The sequence below is a fragment of the Salmo salar genome, chromosome 27 (assembly GCF_965601325.2).
Source record: "Salmo salar chromosome 27, fSalSal1, whole genome shotgun sequence".
Classification (NCBI taxonomy): Eukaryota; Metazoa; Chordata; class Actinopteri; order Salmoniformes; family Salmonidae; genus Salmo; species Salmo salar.
In genome coordinates, this window is record NC_138317.1 from 27,512,501 (window position 1) to 27,529,641 (window position 17,141).

The 17,141-nt window shown below is 45.3% G+C and overlaps 2 protein-coding genes across 2 annotated transcripts in view; one reads left to right on the forward strand and one right to left on the reverse strand.

Moving 5' to 3' along the window:
- cpne4b (copine IVb) overlaps positions 1 to 1,546 on the reverse strand; it is a 20,210-nt gene extending 18,664 nt beyond the window's left edge. Inside the window, exons 1-3 of the mRNA XM_014178215.3 lie at positions 1,481 to 1,546; positions 1,287 to 1,391; positions 203 to 382 (exon numbers count right to left, since the gene is read on the reverse strand). Of these exons, the coding sequence (XP_014033690.1) occupies positions 203 to 382; positions 1,287 to 1,391; positions 1,481 to 1,546 (351 nt within the window). The remainder of the gene's footprint in view (positions 1 to 202; positions 383 to 1,286; positions 1,392 to 1,480) is intronic.
- Positions 1,547 to 4,483: 2,937 nt separating this feature from the next.
- On the forward strand, positions 4,484 to 16,910 carry dync1li1 (dynein, cytoplasmic 1, light intermediate chain 1). Its single transcript, XM_014178249.3, is given in 14 exon segments — positions 4,484 to 4,612; positions 4,998 to 5,071; positions 5,491 to 5,607; positions 6,108 to 6,338; positions 8,894 to 8,982; positions 8,984 to 9,046; positions 10,363 to 10,456; positions 14,753 to 14,888; positions 14,964 to 15,075; positions 15,228 to 15,287; positions 15,367 to 15,411; positions 15,692 to 15,782; positions 15,917 to 16,027; positions 16,199 to 16,910. Coding segments are annotated over 14 exon segments (1,452 nt in total). The 5' UTR covers positions 4,484 to 4,508; the 3' UTR covers positions 16,324 to 16,910.
- The last annotated feature ends 231 nt before the right edge of the window (positions 16,911 to 17,141 follow it).

Here is a 17,141-nt window from a genome sequence, read left to right on the forward strand (position 1 = left end):
AGATTCCGCACTAATCTTTCCTTCTGTCCTCACGTCTATTCACCTGTCCTCACGTGCACACACCTGTCCTCACGTGTATTCACCTGTCCTCACGTGCACACACCTGTCCTCACGTGCATTTACCTGTCCTCACGTGCATTTACCTGTCCTCACGTGCATCACCTGTCCTCACGTGCACTCACCTATCCTCACATTCACTCACTTGTCCCAACGTGCACTCCATAGCTCCGAGGAAGTCTGTGTCTCTGAGTCCATTGTGAGCGGAGCTGATGTCATGTAGCTCATAGCGAAGACGCTGAACCTCCTCAAAGTAGAAGTCAACCAGAAACACCTTGGAAAACACTGGATTGATACTGCTACGGATCACCTCTGTCCGGTCCACCTGCACACACACACATGCCCACGCGCACACACGCACGTACACACACTCACGCACACACACACACACACAAAGGCACACACGCAGGCATGCACGCACACAAGCATACACACAAAAACACTTTAAAGTTGACACACAAGTAAAATATCCAATGGTGATTATTGTAAACAAACAAGCGGTAATGTTGACAATTCAGCACCATTGAAGCGGACAGCGACATCATCATTCTCAAGCTCAGCACCACATGGCAGTGGACAGCAATCATTTCAGGTCCCCACTGGGAGAATCTCTGGAGACACATCCATCAGTAAGGCCTAACAGTTAGTAAAAAGACTAAAAGCCTGGAGCTATGAATTCTCTTTGTCAGCCTGTTCAGCAAAACTCTTGAATTGCGACTAAACCAAAATAGACCTCTCCTTTGTTTCTTCACAAGTCCAGCCACATAAGGGGAGCAGATTGTCTAACTGCATTCTCCTGATAAACCACTCAAAGAGTTTGGTTCTGGTCTTCTGGTCTTTACTAAGAAGCTTTAAACTCTCAGAGGAAAGAAACTACTTCTGTGGATGCGGGTTGAACGAGTGAGAGAAAGAGAGAGAGAGAGAGAACGAGAGAGAGAGAGAGAACGAGAGAGAGAGAGAACGAGAGGGAGAGAGAGAGTGAGAGAGAGAGCGAGAGTGTGTGTGTGTGTGTGTGTGTGTGTGTGTGTGTGTGTGTGTGTGTGTGTGTGTGTGGTGTGTGTGTGTGTGTGTGTGTGTGTGTGTGTGTGTGTGTGTGTGTGTGTGTGTGTGTGTGTACTGTGGCAAAACCAAAAGTCAGCTTTTATTTTCTTGTTGAGTCAGGCGCAGAGAGGGAGAGAAACAGGGCAGAGAGGGAGCGAGAGAGAGAGAGAAATGGAGGGAGAGAGTACCTCAAACCACTGCCCATGTGACTGCATCTTGAGGACAACACAGGGGTCTGGTTTAGAAAGGGCATCTCGGTCTGAGATCCCTCGACAAGCCACTCTCAGCTCAACCTGTCATCAATAAATAAATGATTTGATCGATCAATTTGTCAACTAATCACTTTGTTAATCAATCAATTAATCAAGTGTTTATGAGCTACCTTGGTCAGACAGGAAGAGTTGCACAGGCCAAGGGTCGCCTCTGCAGACTCATAGATGTTACTCATGCTGGACACACACAGGACCTCCCCCCCCCCCACACACACACACACACACACCACACACACACACACACACACACACACACACACACACACACACACACACACACACACACACACACACACACTTAAGTGAGAAAACACATTACACACACACTTTAGGGAGAACACACAATCCTAAACAAACCCCTCTGTTACAACATGAGAAGATGCTGTGGAACTGAGTAAGCAGTAAGCAGTTCTTATGTTCAAGGTCAGAACTCACACACAAACCCACACACAGTGCTGTGTTTCAGTTTTTGGACCATTCTACATTCTATTCTGCATTCTATTCTACATTCTAGTGTATTTTAGTCAACATTCTAGTATAGCCTCTACATTTAATATTCTATAGTTTAGATCAAGGATGTCAAACTCATTCCATGGAGGGCTTAGTGTCTGCTGGTTTTTGTTTTTTCATTCCAATTAATACCTAGACAACCAGATGGGGGGAGTTCCTTACTAATCAGTGACCTTAATTCATCAATCAAGTACAAGGGAGGAGCGAAAACACGCAGACACTCGGCCCTCCGTGGAATGAATTTGACACGTGGTCGAGAGCCATCTTCCATCAACTTCAATCTGTACTATTATACAGTATGTGCTCTCTCTCTCTCCATCTCTTTCTCTCTTTTTTATGCCACTGCCTGCAGTTTGGTAGCAAACTCAATATGACCCAGTTCTGTTCCACGGCTCTCTCCGTCTCTCTCCCGTCCCCCCTCTCTCTCACTATCTCTCCCTCGTCCTATTCCTCCTCTATATTTCATGCGCTCAGTGTGTGTGGATGCTGGGGTGATTATTTTTAGCTGAGATAATCAGAGTAGGGAATAACAAATGGACAGATAATTAATTCTATATCTGAGTATCTCTCTGTCCAATTACAACTTTACAAGGCAGCATCAGAACCAATCACTGCTCAGAGATCCACTGCCCTTGACCCCTGACCTTTAGATGGACTCAGAAACATGGGACAATTCCAGTGTGTGTGTGTGTGTGTGTGTGTGTGGTGTGTGTGTGTGTGTGTGTGTGTGTGTGCGCGTGTGCGTGTGTGTGCGTGATGACATTAAGGACATTAATAATAATGAATATTGAATCATTAGGGCAGGAAGGTCCATGCTGAGTAATCCCTCCACAGGCTTAGAAAGCTACCACATAACTCTCTCTCTCTGTCACCTGTGGCACGCACACACGCCCACACAAGCACACATACACACTGAACCTACAATCCCATAACATAACACAGCATACCGTAACAACTCTTATGTTATTGAGCAGGGTGTGTTGCATGTAAAAAGCAAACATCCAAAGCCTTAGTCAAGTTATAACATGCACACGGGGGTGTCCCCCCCCCCCACACACACACACACACACACACACACACACACACACACACACACACACACACACACACACACACACACACCACACACACACACACACTCAGCCCAGTGCCCAGAACATCCATACCTTATTAGTGTTCCAGTCAGTAACTCACCTCAGGTACCAGGTAGAGATGGGCAGAGCAGTCAGTAACTCACCTCAGGTACCAGGTAGAGATGGGCAGAGCAGTCAGTAACTCACCTCAGGTACCAGGTAGAGATGGGCAGAGTAGTCAGTAACTCACCTCAAGTACCAGGTAGAGATGGGCAGAGCAGTCAGTAACTCACCTCAGGTACCAGGTAGAGATGGGCAGAGCAGTCAGTAACTCACCTCAGGTACCAGGTAGAGATGGGCAGAGCAGTGAGATGAAGGAAACTTCACTGCTGGGCGGAATCACAGTGACTTCGCCGTCCTCACACACTCTGCACCCATCCCGCTTCTCTCTCTCTCTCTCTCTCTCTCTTTCTTTCCCTCTCTCCGTACGTCAGCTAAGCAGTAGGTACTGAGCCTTGCACCTCAAGCCATGCGCAGACAGGGGATACAGTACATCAGGGTCCTCACGGTATGAATGAAGACAACATCTCTCTCTCTCTCTCTCTCTGTCTCTTTATCTTTCTCTACTTCTGTCTTTCTCCCTCCCTCTGTCTCCTCCCAGTAAATGATGATGAGGAGGGTCGTGCAGTGCCGGTTAATGGTAGTTAGTTAGTATCTTTCCCAAGCGGTAGAGCCACGGGGAGCAGCAGGCAGGGGGTACAGGACTGTGACGGTACAACGGCGTGACCCAGTGGTGGATAGAAATGACTGCACTTTACTGTGTGATGAGCTGGCCCATCCATTCAACATGTAATCCAGATCAAAATAATCCTGCTGTGTTGTGTTAGATTATCATATGTTATCCCCATCAGATTTGGTCCCACCTTTTTCGGATGCAACTTTGCATGCAAGACAAATCTGAACTAAATATATGTGATACCACATAATATGTTTTTACACCAATGATTATATGACATCAAATGAATACACAGGACATTAAGGATCCGTTTCCCGGATACAGAATAAACCCTGCACTAAAAAGCATACTCAATAGTGAATCTCCACTGAAATAGATTTTTAGTCCAGGATTATATACAACTATAAAACAACACACAGGATAATTTTGACCTGGATGAAACATTCCATAAAACGGGCCCCAAAAAGCAATTGATGGTTACAGAATGAGTACCTATATTTCTATCTGATAATATAATAAACTAATTATATTGGCGTTAAAGAGTAATCTAGTTACAGCAACTCTATGAAATGGTGAAAGTATGTAAACTGGAATACATTTAACAAAACACAATGTAAACGCATGAGGAAGTCACTTAATATACACCAATCAAAAAATCCTTCATTCTGGATCTTATCTGTAATTAGCACGGATCTGTTGATTTAATTCGTTAATTAATGAATTAAGCTCATTTTGTTTGTTTATTGTGTTTTTCTACTGGACGACCACGCCCAGTACTGTGCGTTACATCCGGGTCTTTGTTGGTTGGCAGCAGTGAAGATGGCGGCGTCAGGGAGGAGTACATTATTATCCTCCAACAACAGTGGACTAAACAGCACAGCCGAACAACCAAACACTGAAGACGAAGACGGACAGGATTTATGGTGGGAACAACTGACACCTGCCTGTTTAGATCCAGGAGGAGCTTTTCGATGGAGAGCGACTGTTATTGTTCAGACTCCGAGTGACAGCCCGTCTAACACAGCTAGTTAGCAGCGGCTAGCCCATTGATGCTAGCAATAGAGATTGGCTAGGTCTACGAATGAATGGTGATGCTGTCTGATGATTGTGTGGTTTAGTTAGTGAGCTATCATTTCTTCATCGGCTTTTAGATTGACTAGCCAGCGATAGCTAGCCTTGGCTAATGCTACTGGTGATGATAAACTAGTTAACTAGCTAGTCGGTGGAATGATTCTATAAGATGTACATGTAGACAGTCAACTAGCTAAGTTAGCTAGTTAACGGGATGCTCTATCCATCTATCCGCAGGTCTGCTATTCTGAGCGAAGTATCGACGCACTCCAGATCTAAACTACCGTCCGGGAAAAATGTGCTGGTCATGGGTGGGTATCTGTCTCTCTCTGTGTGTGTGTGTGTGTGTGTGTGTGTGTGTGTGTGTGTGTGTGTGTGTGTGTGTGTGCGTGCGTGTGCTAGCTGTGATGAACCTCTCCCCCACCCTGTCTTCTCCTATTACAATGATGGACCAATATGATACCAGCTATCAGTCAGGCTTTATGTTGCTTTTATATGGCATTATGTAGAATGTATGTGTGTCTCGCAATCCTTGTCTGAGTCCAGTCAGCCACATTCGCCTAGCAGGAACAACCCCAAGGATAATCCTCTGCTACAGAGGCTAATCAGTATGGCGTGAGGAATGCTGCCTACTCTGCAGTATTTACTGATAGGCCTAATAGTAGAATATTGTAATGTTTCATTGTTAGGTGTTTAATACCTGTCTGACTGTCTTTCGGTGTGTGTGTAGGGGAGGTGGGTTCAGGGAAGACCACCCTGGTTGCTAAACTACAGGGTGTGGAGGACTTCCTGAAGGGGCGTGGCCTGGAGTACCTCTATTTTAGTGTCCATGATGACGACATTGACGGTAACCAATCACAGCTTTCATTTGACCTTTTACACCACCATTGCCTTTTAACCACTAGTAGTGCTGAGTGATTAGTCCTTTTCGAGGTCGGATAGGTTGCTTTCGGATTTATAATTATTTTGAATCATAAAATGTATTAAGAAATAAACACATTCAAATGATTTTGGAGGTTTTTAATTGACATTCCAAAACCAAAAATAGTCAGCATTCAATTTATGGTCATTGTAGTTGATTACAATGTTTCTGCGCTGAACAAAGTTGAATATTTGCTTAATGAAAACTACAACTCCCTTTAGCCCAGCATCCCATATACTGTAGTACTTGACTTTTTTGTGAATGATTTGAATTCTCTCTAGAGAAACAACGTCCACCCTTGAAATGTTGGTTAATTGCTCGGCACTAACTACGAGGTGTGTGTGTGTGTGTGTGTGTGTGTGTGTGTGTGTGTGTGTGTGTGTGTGTGTGTGTGTGTGTGTGTGTGTGTGTGTGTGTGTGTGTAGACCAAACCAGGTGTAATGCCTGGGTGTTAGATGGGGATCTGTACCATAAAGGTCTGCAGTCTGTTGCTGTGCAACGCGAGGCGCTTGGTGACTCGTTGCTATTGGTTACTGTGGACCTGTCGCGGCCGTGGGTCGCCATGGAATCGCTTCAGAAGTGGGCGGCTGTCGCTAGGGAACATATCGACAAGCTCCGGGTCCCCCCGGAAACACTGAGGGAGCTGGAGAACAGAAGTGAGTCAAACACACATCATGTTTTACCCTCTGACCTCTAAACAGGACCGTAAACAGGCCGTAGACCTAACCCTGAACAGGCTGGTACCAGATATATTATTGACTTGCTCAGCTGACTTTTAGCTAGCAAAGTTGCTGAAACTGTGCTGCAGAGGACAATTTGGACGTTGTGAAAATGTTTTTAACCAACTGCACAAAAATAAGACGCTGTGTAAAACTCGCTTTCCATCCAATTGGCGACAGATTTTTATGCAAATATGCATAAAGAAAATATTCACATTTCCCCACCAGTGGTGTGTTTCGACCAAACTGACTTGTTGCGGATAAAAAGCAGTGCGTGATGATGTAAGGCACATTTTAAAGGTACTTTTTTACTTAAGTTTTCATGTACCGAATAAAAATCGCATCATCGCATTTTCAACTCTACCAATGGTTTTGTTGTGTTATTTAGCAAATGTGCCCACTCTGGTCTTGACATCTGCGCTCTATCCAACAGCTCTCAGATACAGTGCAGATAGACTAGTCTACATGGTGAGATTATTATGAATAAAAGCGAGATTTAAATTTCTGTTTAAAAGCAGTTAAGCATCGATCATCGTGTCACCAGAATAAGACCATTGATCATTTTTGGATATCAGCATCAATTTCATCACCCTGTGAAGTTCATCGTAACTTATTTCATCTGTGGCCTAATAAACTGCATGGTTTCCTGAGACGTAGTGGGAGGACCACTCGTCATATCATCACGTTTACTTCCATATGATGGTTATTATATCAATATTTGCCCATAAAGGCCTTTCCACTGCCATTTCTCGCATAATTCATTTTACAGACACAAAAATATCCCACCATGTCGAACGAACAAATTGTCTATCAACATTTATGAAATTGTACTGACACATCGGGGCGGCAAGGTAGCCTAGTGGTTAGAGCGTTGGGCCAGTAACCGAAAGGTTGCTAGATCGAATCCCCGAGCTGACAAGGTAAAAAATCAGTTGTTCTCCTCCTGAACAAGGCATTTAACCCACTGTTCCTAGGCTGTCATTGTAAATAAGAATTTGTTCTTAACTGACTTGCCCAGTTAAAAAAGGTCAAATAAAAAAAATCTGCTGGTTGTGATTTTTTTTTTTTATGTGTCAGGTAATTCATCTGCATTAAATGTTTGGATAACCTGGGGCCTCATTTATCAATATTGTGTAGAAACTATTCTAAAATACTGCTTACGAATGGAATTTATAATGGTCGTACACATAGGAAAAGTGTGATATATCAAAGAATCCTACAAGAGTCATATACACCCCGGTAGGAGAGAACGATTTGATAAATAACAATTGTTCTCAGTGCTCGTGCACGACCTTGGCTGTTCTCATTTCAAAACGCCCGTAATTAACCATATGGTCAAAGTCATCCATTTAACCCATGGAGAATATACAACGCCTTACCATGAAATACAACTGCGCAACCAAAACAAGCTAACAAAAATGACAATTTCCGAGACAGAATGACTAGAACCAAAAGGTTTTATTTGGCTCGCTCAGTTGTGGCTTGATCAGTAAAAATGAAAACATAGCAACAAAGAGAGAACCATTAGGATAATTTAGTTGCTTTAGCAATGGCAAATATACTTGAAATAATAAGCCAACCAACTTCAACAGCTCCCTCAGGTATGCTTATAGGCCAACATGGCTCTTCTGCAGAAGGAACGAGTTGTGCCACCACCTGGCCACCACATTCAGCAGCATATTTTAACCATCACATAATCTATCACCTGCACATAAAGAGTGGAAGCCTTTTCTGTTCACTTCGTTGAAATCATTTAGGGATGGTGATTTTATAGAGATGTGGGTCTGTTCGTATTTGGGAGCCTATTCATTTTCATGCTGAAAAGTGCCATTGCCAAATACCCGACGGTGGAAAGCACTTAGAATGGCACCTGAATGGCATGTGTTTGCATTTTTATAGTAGTTATTAACTCCTCACAAAAATCCTATTCGACTGGCTCATCAGATATCGTTTCCAAAAACCAATCTGTACTTTCTGCAGAAAAAGTCCCACCTGTCTCTAAAAACGTGCTCTCTGTAAAATGCAGCATGTGCCAAATCTTCCAACAGAGCAAGATCAGCCATCTCTCATTCCAGTTCCCATTATCTGTCTTTTATAGTATTTACATAATGGTTTCACTTTCACACGTATCTCTAATTTAACAAATGACTGTATAGGGATTATTATTGTAACAAATGCACTGATGTGGCGAAATTATGAAGCATGTCGAGATGTTGCATTATTTCACAATGGAGACACAATGACTTTTTAAAAATCTATTATTACTCTCCCAATTTCACACGTTTTCCACATATTTTTGCCATTCTATTCTTGACAAGCAGTTTCCTTATTCCACCACTTGGCACTGTGCATACACATGGTCATGGCTAAGTAAATATTCATATTGATAAATCTCACACTTTGCGTGAAAATAATCCCACGCATGGTTTACGCACAGATTTGTGCCTACGCACAGTGGATAAATGAGGCCCCTGCTTTGTGACTGTCTGTAGTGGCCAGACAGTTCCAGGAGTATGTGGATCCTGGCTGGGAGGAGAGCGCCCCCCAGAGGAGGAGTGAGGAGGAGGAGAACGTTCTGCTGCCCGCTCGGCGAAAACACACTCACACACAACCTGGGACTACCCATGGTGGTGGTCTGCACTAAGGTACGAACACAAACACACACACACACAACCTGGGACTACCCATGGTGGTGGTCTGCACTAAGGTACGAACACAAACACACTCACACACAACCTGGGACTACCCATGGTGGTGGTCTGCACTAAGGTACGAACACAAACACACTCACACACAACCTGGGACTACCCATGGTGGTGGTCTGCACTAAGGTACGAACACAAACACACACACACACACACACAACCTGGGACTACCCATGGTGGTGGTCTGCACTAAGGTACGAACACAAACACACACACACACACACAACCTGGGACTACCCATGGTGGTGGTCTGCACTAAGGTACGAACACAAACACACACACACACACACAACCTGGGACTACCCATGGTGGTGGTCTGCACTAAGGTACGAACACAAACACACACACACACACACACAACCTGGGACTACCCATGGTGGTGGTCTGCACTAAGGTACGAACACAAACACACTCACACACAACCTGGGACTACCCATGGTGGTGGTCTGCACTAAGGTACGAACACAAACACACTCACACACAACCTGGGACTACCCATGGTGGTGGTCTGCACTAAGGTACGAACACAAACACACACACACTGGAATTGTCCCTATTCTATCTGTTTTGCTGTGATGTCATCAGTTGGCTGGAGAAGGAGCATGACTACATATATAACCTCTGACCTCTAACCTGTGTGTGTTGCAGTGCGATGCCATCAGTACGCTGGAGAAGGAGCATGACTACATATATAACCTCTGACCTCTAACCTGTGTGTTGCAGTGCGATGCCATCAGTACGCTGGAGAAGGAGCATGACTACATATATAACCTCTGACCTCTAACCTGTGTGTTGCAGTGCGATGCCATCAGTACGCTGGAGAAGGAGCATGACTACATATATAACCTCTGACCTCTAACCTGTGTGTGTTGCAGTGCGATGCCATCAGTACGCTGGAGAAGGAGCATGACTACATATATAACCTCTGACCTCTAACCTGTGTGTTGCAGTGCGATGCCATCAGTACGCTGGAGAAGGAGCATGACTACATATATAACCTCTGACCTCTAACCTGTGTGTGTTGCAGTGCGATGCCATCAGTACGCTGGAGAAGGAGCATGACTACATATATAACCTCTGACCTCTAACCTGTGTGTTGCAGTGCGATGCCATCAGTACGCTGGAGAAGGAGCATGACTACATATATAACCTCTGACCTCTAACCTGTGTGTGTTGCAGTGCGATGCCATCAGTTGGCTGGAGAAGGAGCATGACTACATATATAACCTCTGACCTCTAACCTGTGTGTGTTGCAGTGCGATGCCATCAGTACGCTGGAGAAGGAGCATGACTACAAAGACGAACACCTGGACTTCATCCAGTCATACATCAGACGCTTCTGTCTACAGTGTATCCTTTACACACACACACACACAGTCTTGTATAACTATACCTCTATACTAGGCGGCGTCGTAGGAAGGCCCAAACAATTGTCAAAGACTCCAGTCACCCAATTCATCGACTGTTCTCTCTGCTACTGCACGGCAAGCGGTACCGGAGCGACAAGTCTAGGTCCAAAAGGCTCCTTAACAGCTTTTACATTTACATTTTGGTCATTTAGCAGATGCTCTTATCCAGAGCGACTTACAGTAGTGAATACATAAATTTCATTTCATGCATTTAAAAAAATATATATATTTAAAAGATTTTGTACTGGCCCCCCGTGGGAATCGAACCCACAACCCTGGTGTTGCACACACCATGCTGACGTTGCAAACACCATGCTCTACCAACTGAGCCACAGGAGATCTACCCCCAAGCCATAAGATTGCTGAACTATTTACGTGTGTCCCCACAACTAACCTTGAGGGGACACACGATTCAGTCCCATTCCAAATCCTATTTTCCCTAACCTCTAATTCTAAGGGTGTTTTCACACTTGGTCCCTTTCAGCTTATTTCTGTGAACTTAGTGCTGTTTGCTTAATTTTTTGTGCCCCTCACGCTAGACTACTGTCATAAGCCCTCACGCTAGACTACTGTCATAAGCCCTCACGCTAGACTACTGTCATAAGCCCTCACGCTAGGCTACTGTCATAAGCCCTCACGCTAGGCTACTGTCATAAGCCCTCACGCTAGGCTACTGTCATAAGCCCTCACGCTAGGCTACTGTCATAAGCCCTCACGCTAGGCTACTGTCATAAGCCCTCACGCTAGGCTACTGTCATAAGCCCTCACGCTAGGCTACTGTCATAAGCCCTCACGCTAGGCTACTGTCATAAGCCCTCACGCTAGGCTACTGTCATAAGCCCTCACGCTAGGCTACTGTCATAAGCCCTCACGCTAGGCTACTGTCATAAGCCCTCACGCTAGGCTACTGTCATAAGCCCTCACGCTAGGCTACTGTCATAAGCCCTCACGCTAGGCTACTGTCATAAGCCCTCACGCTAGGCTACTGTCATAAGCCCTCACGCTAGGCTACTGTCATAAGCCCTCACGCTAGGCTACTGTCATAAGCCCTCACGCTAGGCTACTGTCATAAGCCCTCACGCTAGGCTACTGGCATAAGCCCTCACGCTAGGCTACTGGCATAAGCCCTCACGCTAGGCTACTGGCATAAGCCCTCACGCTAGGCTACTGGCATAACCGTTTCCCCTGCTATAACAGTGGTGCCACAAAAGAGAGAAGGTGATGATGATGTGCATGTTTGCGAGAAAAAAAATTGGTGCAGTTTCTAGATTTGTTTGCAATATATGATCTATAGGCTCAGAGAGCTTCATAAAATGTTTATTGATTGTGTGGTTTGAAGTGTGAGAAGACCATATATTTGGTGAGAATCACAAATCTATTCTAGCTCTTAAAGGGGCAGTAGCCTACCTTGGGTGGACAATTTAATTACAACATTATTTTTGGTGCAGTTATTCTATTGCTGTTTATTCTCAAATTGACATGTTAATAGTATCTTCTTATTACAATTATTATGGCTCATATAAAAAAAAAAATTGACCCCTTTTTTTTCCTCCCATATTTCGTGATATCCTATTGGTAGTTAGTCTTGTCTCATCGCTGCAACTCCCGTACGGACTCAGGAGAGGTGAAGGTCGAGAGCCGTGCGTCCTACAAAACACAACCCAGCCAAGCCGCACTGCTTCTTGACACAATGCCCACTTAACCCAGGAGCACCAATGTGTCGGAGGAAACACCGTACACCTGGTGACCGTGTCAGCGTGCACTGCGCCCGGCCCGCCACAGGAGTTGCTAGTGCGCGATGGGACAAAGATATCCCTGCCTGCCGAACCCTCCCATAACTCGGACGACGCTGTGCTAATTGTGCGCCGCCCAATGGATCTCCCCGTCACGGCCAGCTGCGACAGAGCATGGATTCTAAGCCAGAATCTCTAGTGGCACAGGTAACACTGTGATGCAGTGCCTTAGACCACTGCGTCACCCGGGAGGCCTACGGCTTATATTTTTACTAAATGCAATTTATGAGCTTCCAAAATGTAAGTAGGTATACAGTTGAAGTCGTAAGTTTACATACACTTAGGTTGGAGTCATTAAAACTCATTTTTCAACCACTCCATAAATTTCTTGTTAACAAACTATAGTTTTGGCAAGTTGGTTAGGACATCGACTGTGTGCATGACAAGTAATTTGTTTATAGACAGATTATTTCACTGTATCACAATTCCAGTGGGTCTGAAGTTTACATACACTAAGTTGACTGTGCCTTTTAAACAGCTTGGACAATTCCAGAAAATGATGTCATGGCTTTAGAAGCTTCTGATAAGCTTATTGACATAATTTGAGTCAATTGGAGGTGTTCCTGTGGATGTATTTCAAGGCCTACCTTCAAACTCAGTGCCTCTTTGCGTGACATCATGGGAAAATCAAATGAAATCAGCCAAAAAAAAAAATGGTGGACTTCCACAAGTCTGGTTCATCCTTGGGAGCAATTTCCAAACGCCTGAAGGTACCACGTTCATCTGTACAAACAATAGTAAGCAAGTATAAACCCCATGGGACCACGCAGCCGTCATACCGCTCATGAAGGAGACGCTTTCTGTCTCCTAGAGATGAACGTAGTTTGGTGTGAAAAGTGCTGGAGGAAACTGGTACAAAAATATCTATATCCACAGTAAAATGAGGTCTATATCGACATAACCTGAAAGGTCGCTCAGCAAGGAAGAAGCCACTGCTCCAAAACTGCTCCAAAACCGCCCTAAAAAAGCCAGACTACGGTTTGCAACTGCACACTGGGACAAAGATCGTACTTTTTGGAGAACTGTCCTCTGGTCTGATGAAACAAAAATAGAACTGTTTGGCCGTAATGACCTTTGTTATGTTTGGAGGAAAAAGGGGGAGGCTTGCAAGCCGAAGAACACCATCCCAACCGTGAAGCACGGGGGTGGCAGCATCATGTTGTGGGGGTGCTTTGCGACAGGAGAGACTGGTGCACTTCACAAAATAAATGGCATCATGAGAAAGGAAAATTATGTGGATATATTGAAGCAACATCTCAAGACATAAGTCATGAAGTTTAAAGCTTGGTCGCAAATGGGACTTCCAAATGGACAACGACCCCAAGCATACTTCCAAAGTTGTGGCAAAATGGCTTAAGGACAACAAAGTCAAGGTATTGGAGTGGCCATCACAAAGCCCTGACCTCAATCCTCTAGAATATTTGTGGGCAGACCTGAAAAAGCGTGTGCGAGCAAGGAGGCCTACAAACCTGACTCCGTTACACCAGCTCTGTCAGGAGGAATGGTCCAAAATTCACCCAACTTTTTGTTGGGATCTTGCGGAAGGCTACCTGAAATGTTTGACCCAAGTTAAACCATTTAAAGGCAATGCTACCAAATACTAATTGAGTGTATGTAAACTTCTGACCCACTGGGAATGTGATGAAAGAAATAAATGCTGAAATAAATCATTCTCTCTACTATTATTCTGACATTTCACATTCTTAAAATAAAGTGGTGATCCTAACTGACCTAAGACAGGGAATTTTTATTAGGATTAAATGTCAGGAATGGTGAAGAACTGAGTTTAAATGTAGTTGGCTAAGGTGTATGTAAACTTCCGACTTCAACTCTATCTAGCTGTACGAGAACACATTCTGATGGAATGGTTTGTCTTGCACTTTTTAAAATCACAGAGTGCATTGAGTGAATGTTGGAAAAATATATTGGTTCCTTTCTAGACATAGCAATGTGAATGCAAAGAGGAAATCGGTCCACAAAATAGTTGTCCTCATTCAAAGGTAAGGGCATTGTGAATTGTAAGAGAACTGAGTTATTTTGCCTTTTTTTTTTTTTTTTACCCCAGAGATCACTTTAAACCGGACTGAGGTCGGTTCTTTTAAAGAGGACTCTATGTGAAAACACCCCAACCTTGAACCCTAAACTTAACCCAGCTCCTAAACATAATTCTAACACCTAATGCTAACCTTAACCCTAAACCCCCCAGAAATAGCATTTGACCTGGTGGGAGTAACAAAATGTCCCAGACGGTCCCTACAAGTGTAGTTAAACACGTCCACGTACACGTGCGCACACACACTTTAACTCTGATCACTTTCCGTAGCATCTTACTAACCCCTAATCCATCTGCATGCAGTGTAAAGGTAGAGACAACATGGCGGTTAATTTCTTTGTGCCTGCCCTGGATCGTGTAGTGAGTGATACTGTCCTTAATGCTGTGTCAGATGGGGCGTCTCTGCTGTATACGTCGGTTAAGGAAATGAAGAATGTGGATGTTCTGTATAAATACCTGGTTCACAGACTCTACGGTTTCCCCTTCCACTACCCTGCTCAACTGGTGGAGAAAGACACAGTCTTCATGTAAGTGTGTGTTTGTGTGCGAGTGTAACCCTGTGTTCTTTAAGTTTGCGCGTGTGTGACCCTGTCTTCTTTCAGTCCGTCAGGGTGGGACAATGAAAATAAGATTTCTATCCTCCATGAGAACTTCCAAACGCTGAAACCAGACGACATCTTTGAGGAGGTCATTGTCAAACCGCCTGTCAGAAAGGTACGACCTTTAACCCCTCACCTCTATCTTGTAATTCCCAAAAAGACTGTTAGTGAACGTCACATTTTCCATTTTATTCTAAACTATAATGATGGATGAATTAATAGGAATCTCTCCCCCTCTCTCGTTGTGTACCTCCTCTCCTATGTCAGTTTGTTCATGAGAAGGAGATTCAGGCTGAAGATGACCAGGTGTTTCTGCTCAAGCTGCAGGTGAGACTTGACACATGGTGACGTGTGTGGGTGTTTCTCTCTCTCTCTCTCTCTCTAATGTGTGTCTTTGTGGTTTCAGTCGCTGCTCTCCAAACAGCCTCCTGCATCTGCTGGGCGACCAGGGGTAAGTCTATCTCTCTTTCTTCTGTCTGTCTCTCTCTCTCTTTCTTCTGTCTCTCGCTCTTTCTTCTGTCTGTCTCTCTCGCTCTTTCTTCTGTCTGTCTCTCTCGCTCTTTCTTCTGTCTGTCTCTCTCGCTCTTTCTTCTGTCTGTCTCTCTCGCTCTTTCTTCTGTCTGTCTCTCTCGCTCTTTCTTCTGTCTGTCTCTCTCGCTCTTTCTTCTGTCTGTCTCTCTCGCTCTTTAAGATACTGGAAACTGATGTGATCTTGTGTGTGTGTGTGACAGGAATCCAGCAGTAGTAGAGGTCCCAGTGGTTCTCCCAGGACCAGTAATCGTTCAGCTGCAGCCAACGTTGCTAACACCATGCCCCAATCAGGTACTACATGACGTGAATGTGTGTAGCTAATGCCACACATTACAGCAGAAAAGCAATTAGGTATTTTTCCACAGACCCTGCTCAACTGTTGCACCTTTTTGTATGACATTCTCCAACCCTCCCTGTGTGTGTAGCAGGTCAGACCAGTGAGGGGGTGCTGGCTAACTTCTTCAACAGTCTTCTGACCAAGAAGGCCGGAGCATCGCCGCCGGGCAACAGCACACCAGGGACTGTTCGCAAGTCAGGTAGGCCCCCCCCCCCCACACACACACACACACACACACACCACACACACACACACACACACACACACAACGTTATTATATAGGCAGAAGGGGTATATGTGCCCTGTGTCGCCCTCTCTTGGTTTAAAATATAAATGCAGGCAGAGCTGAGTAGTGGTGTGTATTTTGCAGGTTCTAAGCTGGGTCTGAGTGATGTCCAGGCAGAGTTGGACAGGATCAGCTGCAGAGAGAATGATGAGACCAGCAACACTAACAACCCTAACCCCAGTACTGAGACCAACGAAGAACAGACATGAACAGACCACCTCCCTCTTCCTCCCCCCTACCTCACCCCCCAGACCAGACGTGAAGAGAACAAACCTCACTCTCCACCCCCCCAGGCATACCACAGACAGACATAAAAAATCCACCTCCCCTACCTTACCCCCTCCTCACACCCCCAGACCATACATGAAGAGACCAGACCTTACCCTCCTCCCATTCTCACCCCCCAGTGAGACCACCACATACCAGATATGAACACACGTCAGCCCTACCTCATTCCCCAGACCATACATGAAGAGACCAGACCTCACCCCAACAGACCAGAACAGATTAGACATGAAGACCTTCCTCAGGATGGAGAGGTATGGGGATGGAGAGAGAGAGAGGGAGGGAGGGAGGGAGGAGGAAGAAGAGAGGTATGGGGATGGAGGGAGCAGGAGGGGGAGAGAGAGATGGACAGGTATGGGGATGGATGGATGGAGGGAGAGAGATGGACAGGTATGGGGATGGATGGAGGGAGGGGGAGAGGGATGGACAGGTATGAGGAGGGAGGGTGCAGGATGCAGAGAGAGGTATGAGAAGGGAGGGAGCAGAATGCAGAGAGAGGTATGAGGAGGGAGGGAGGGAGCAGGATGCAGAGAGAGGTATGAGGAGGGAGGGAGGGAGGGAGCAGGATGCAGAGAGAGGAGGGAGGGAGGGAGCAGGATGCAGAGAGAGGTATGAGGAGGGAGGGAGGGAGCAGGATGCAGAGAGAGGTATGAGGAGGGAGGGAGGGAGGGAGCAGGATGCAGAGAGGTATGAGGAGGGAGGGAGGGAGGGAGCAGGATGCAGAGAGAGGTATGAGAAGGGA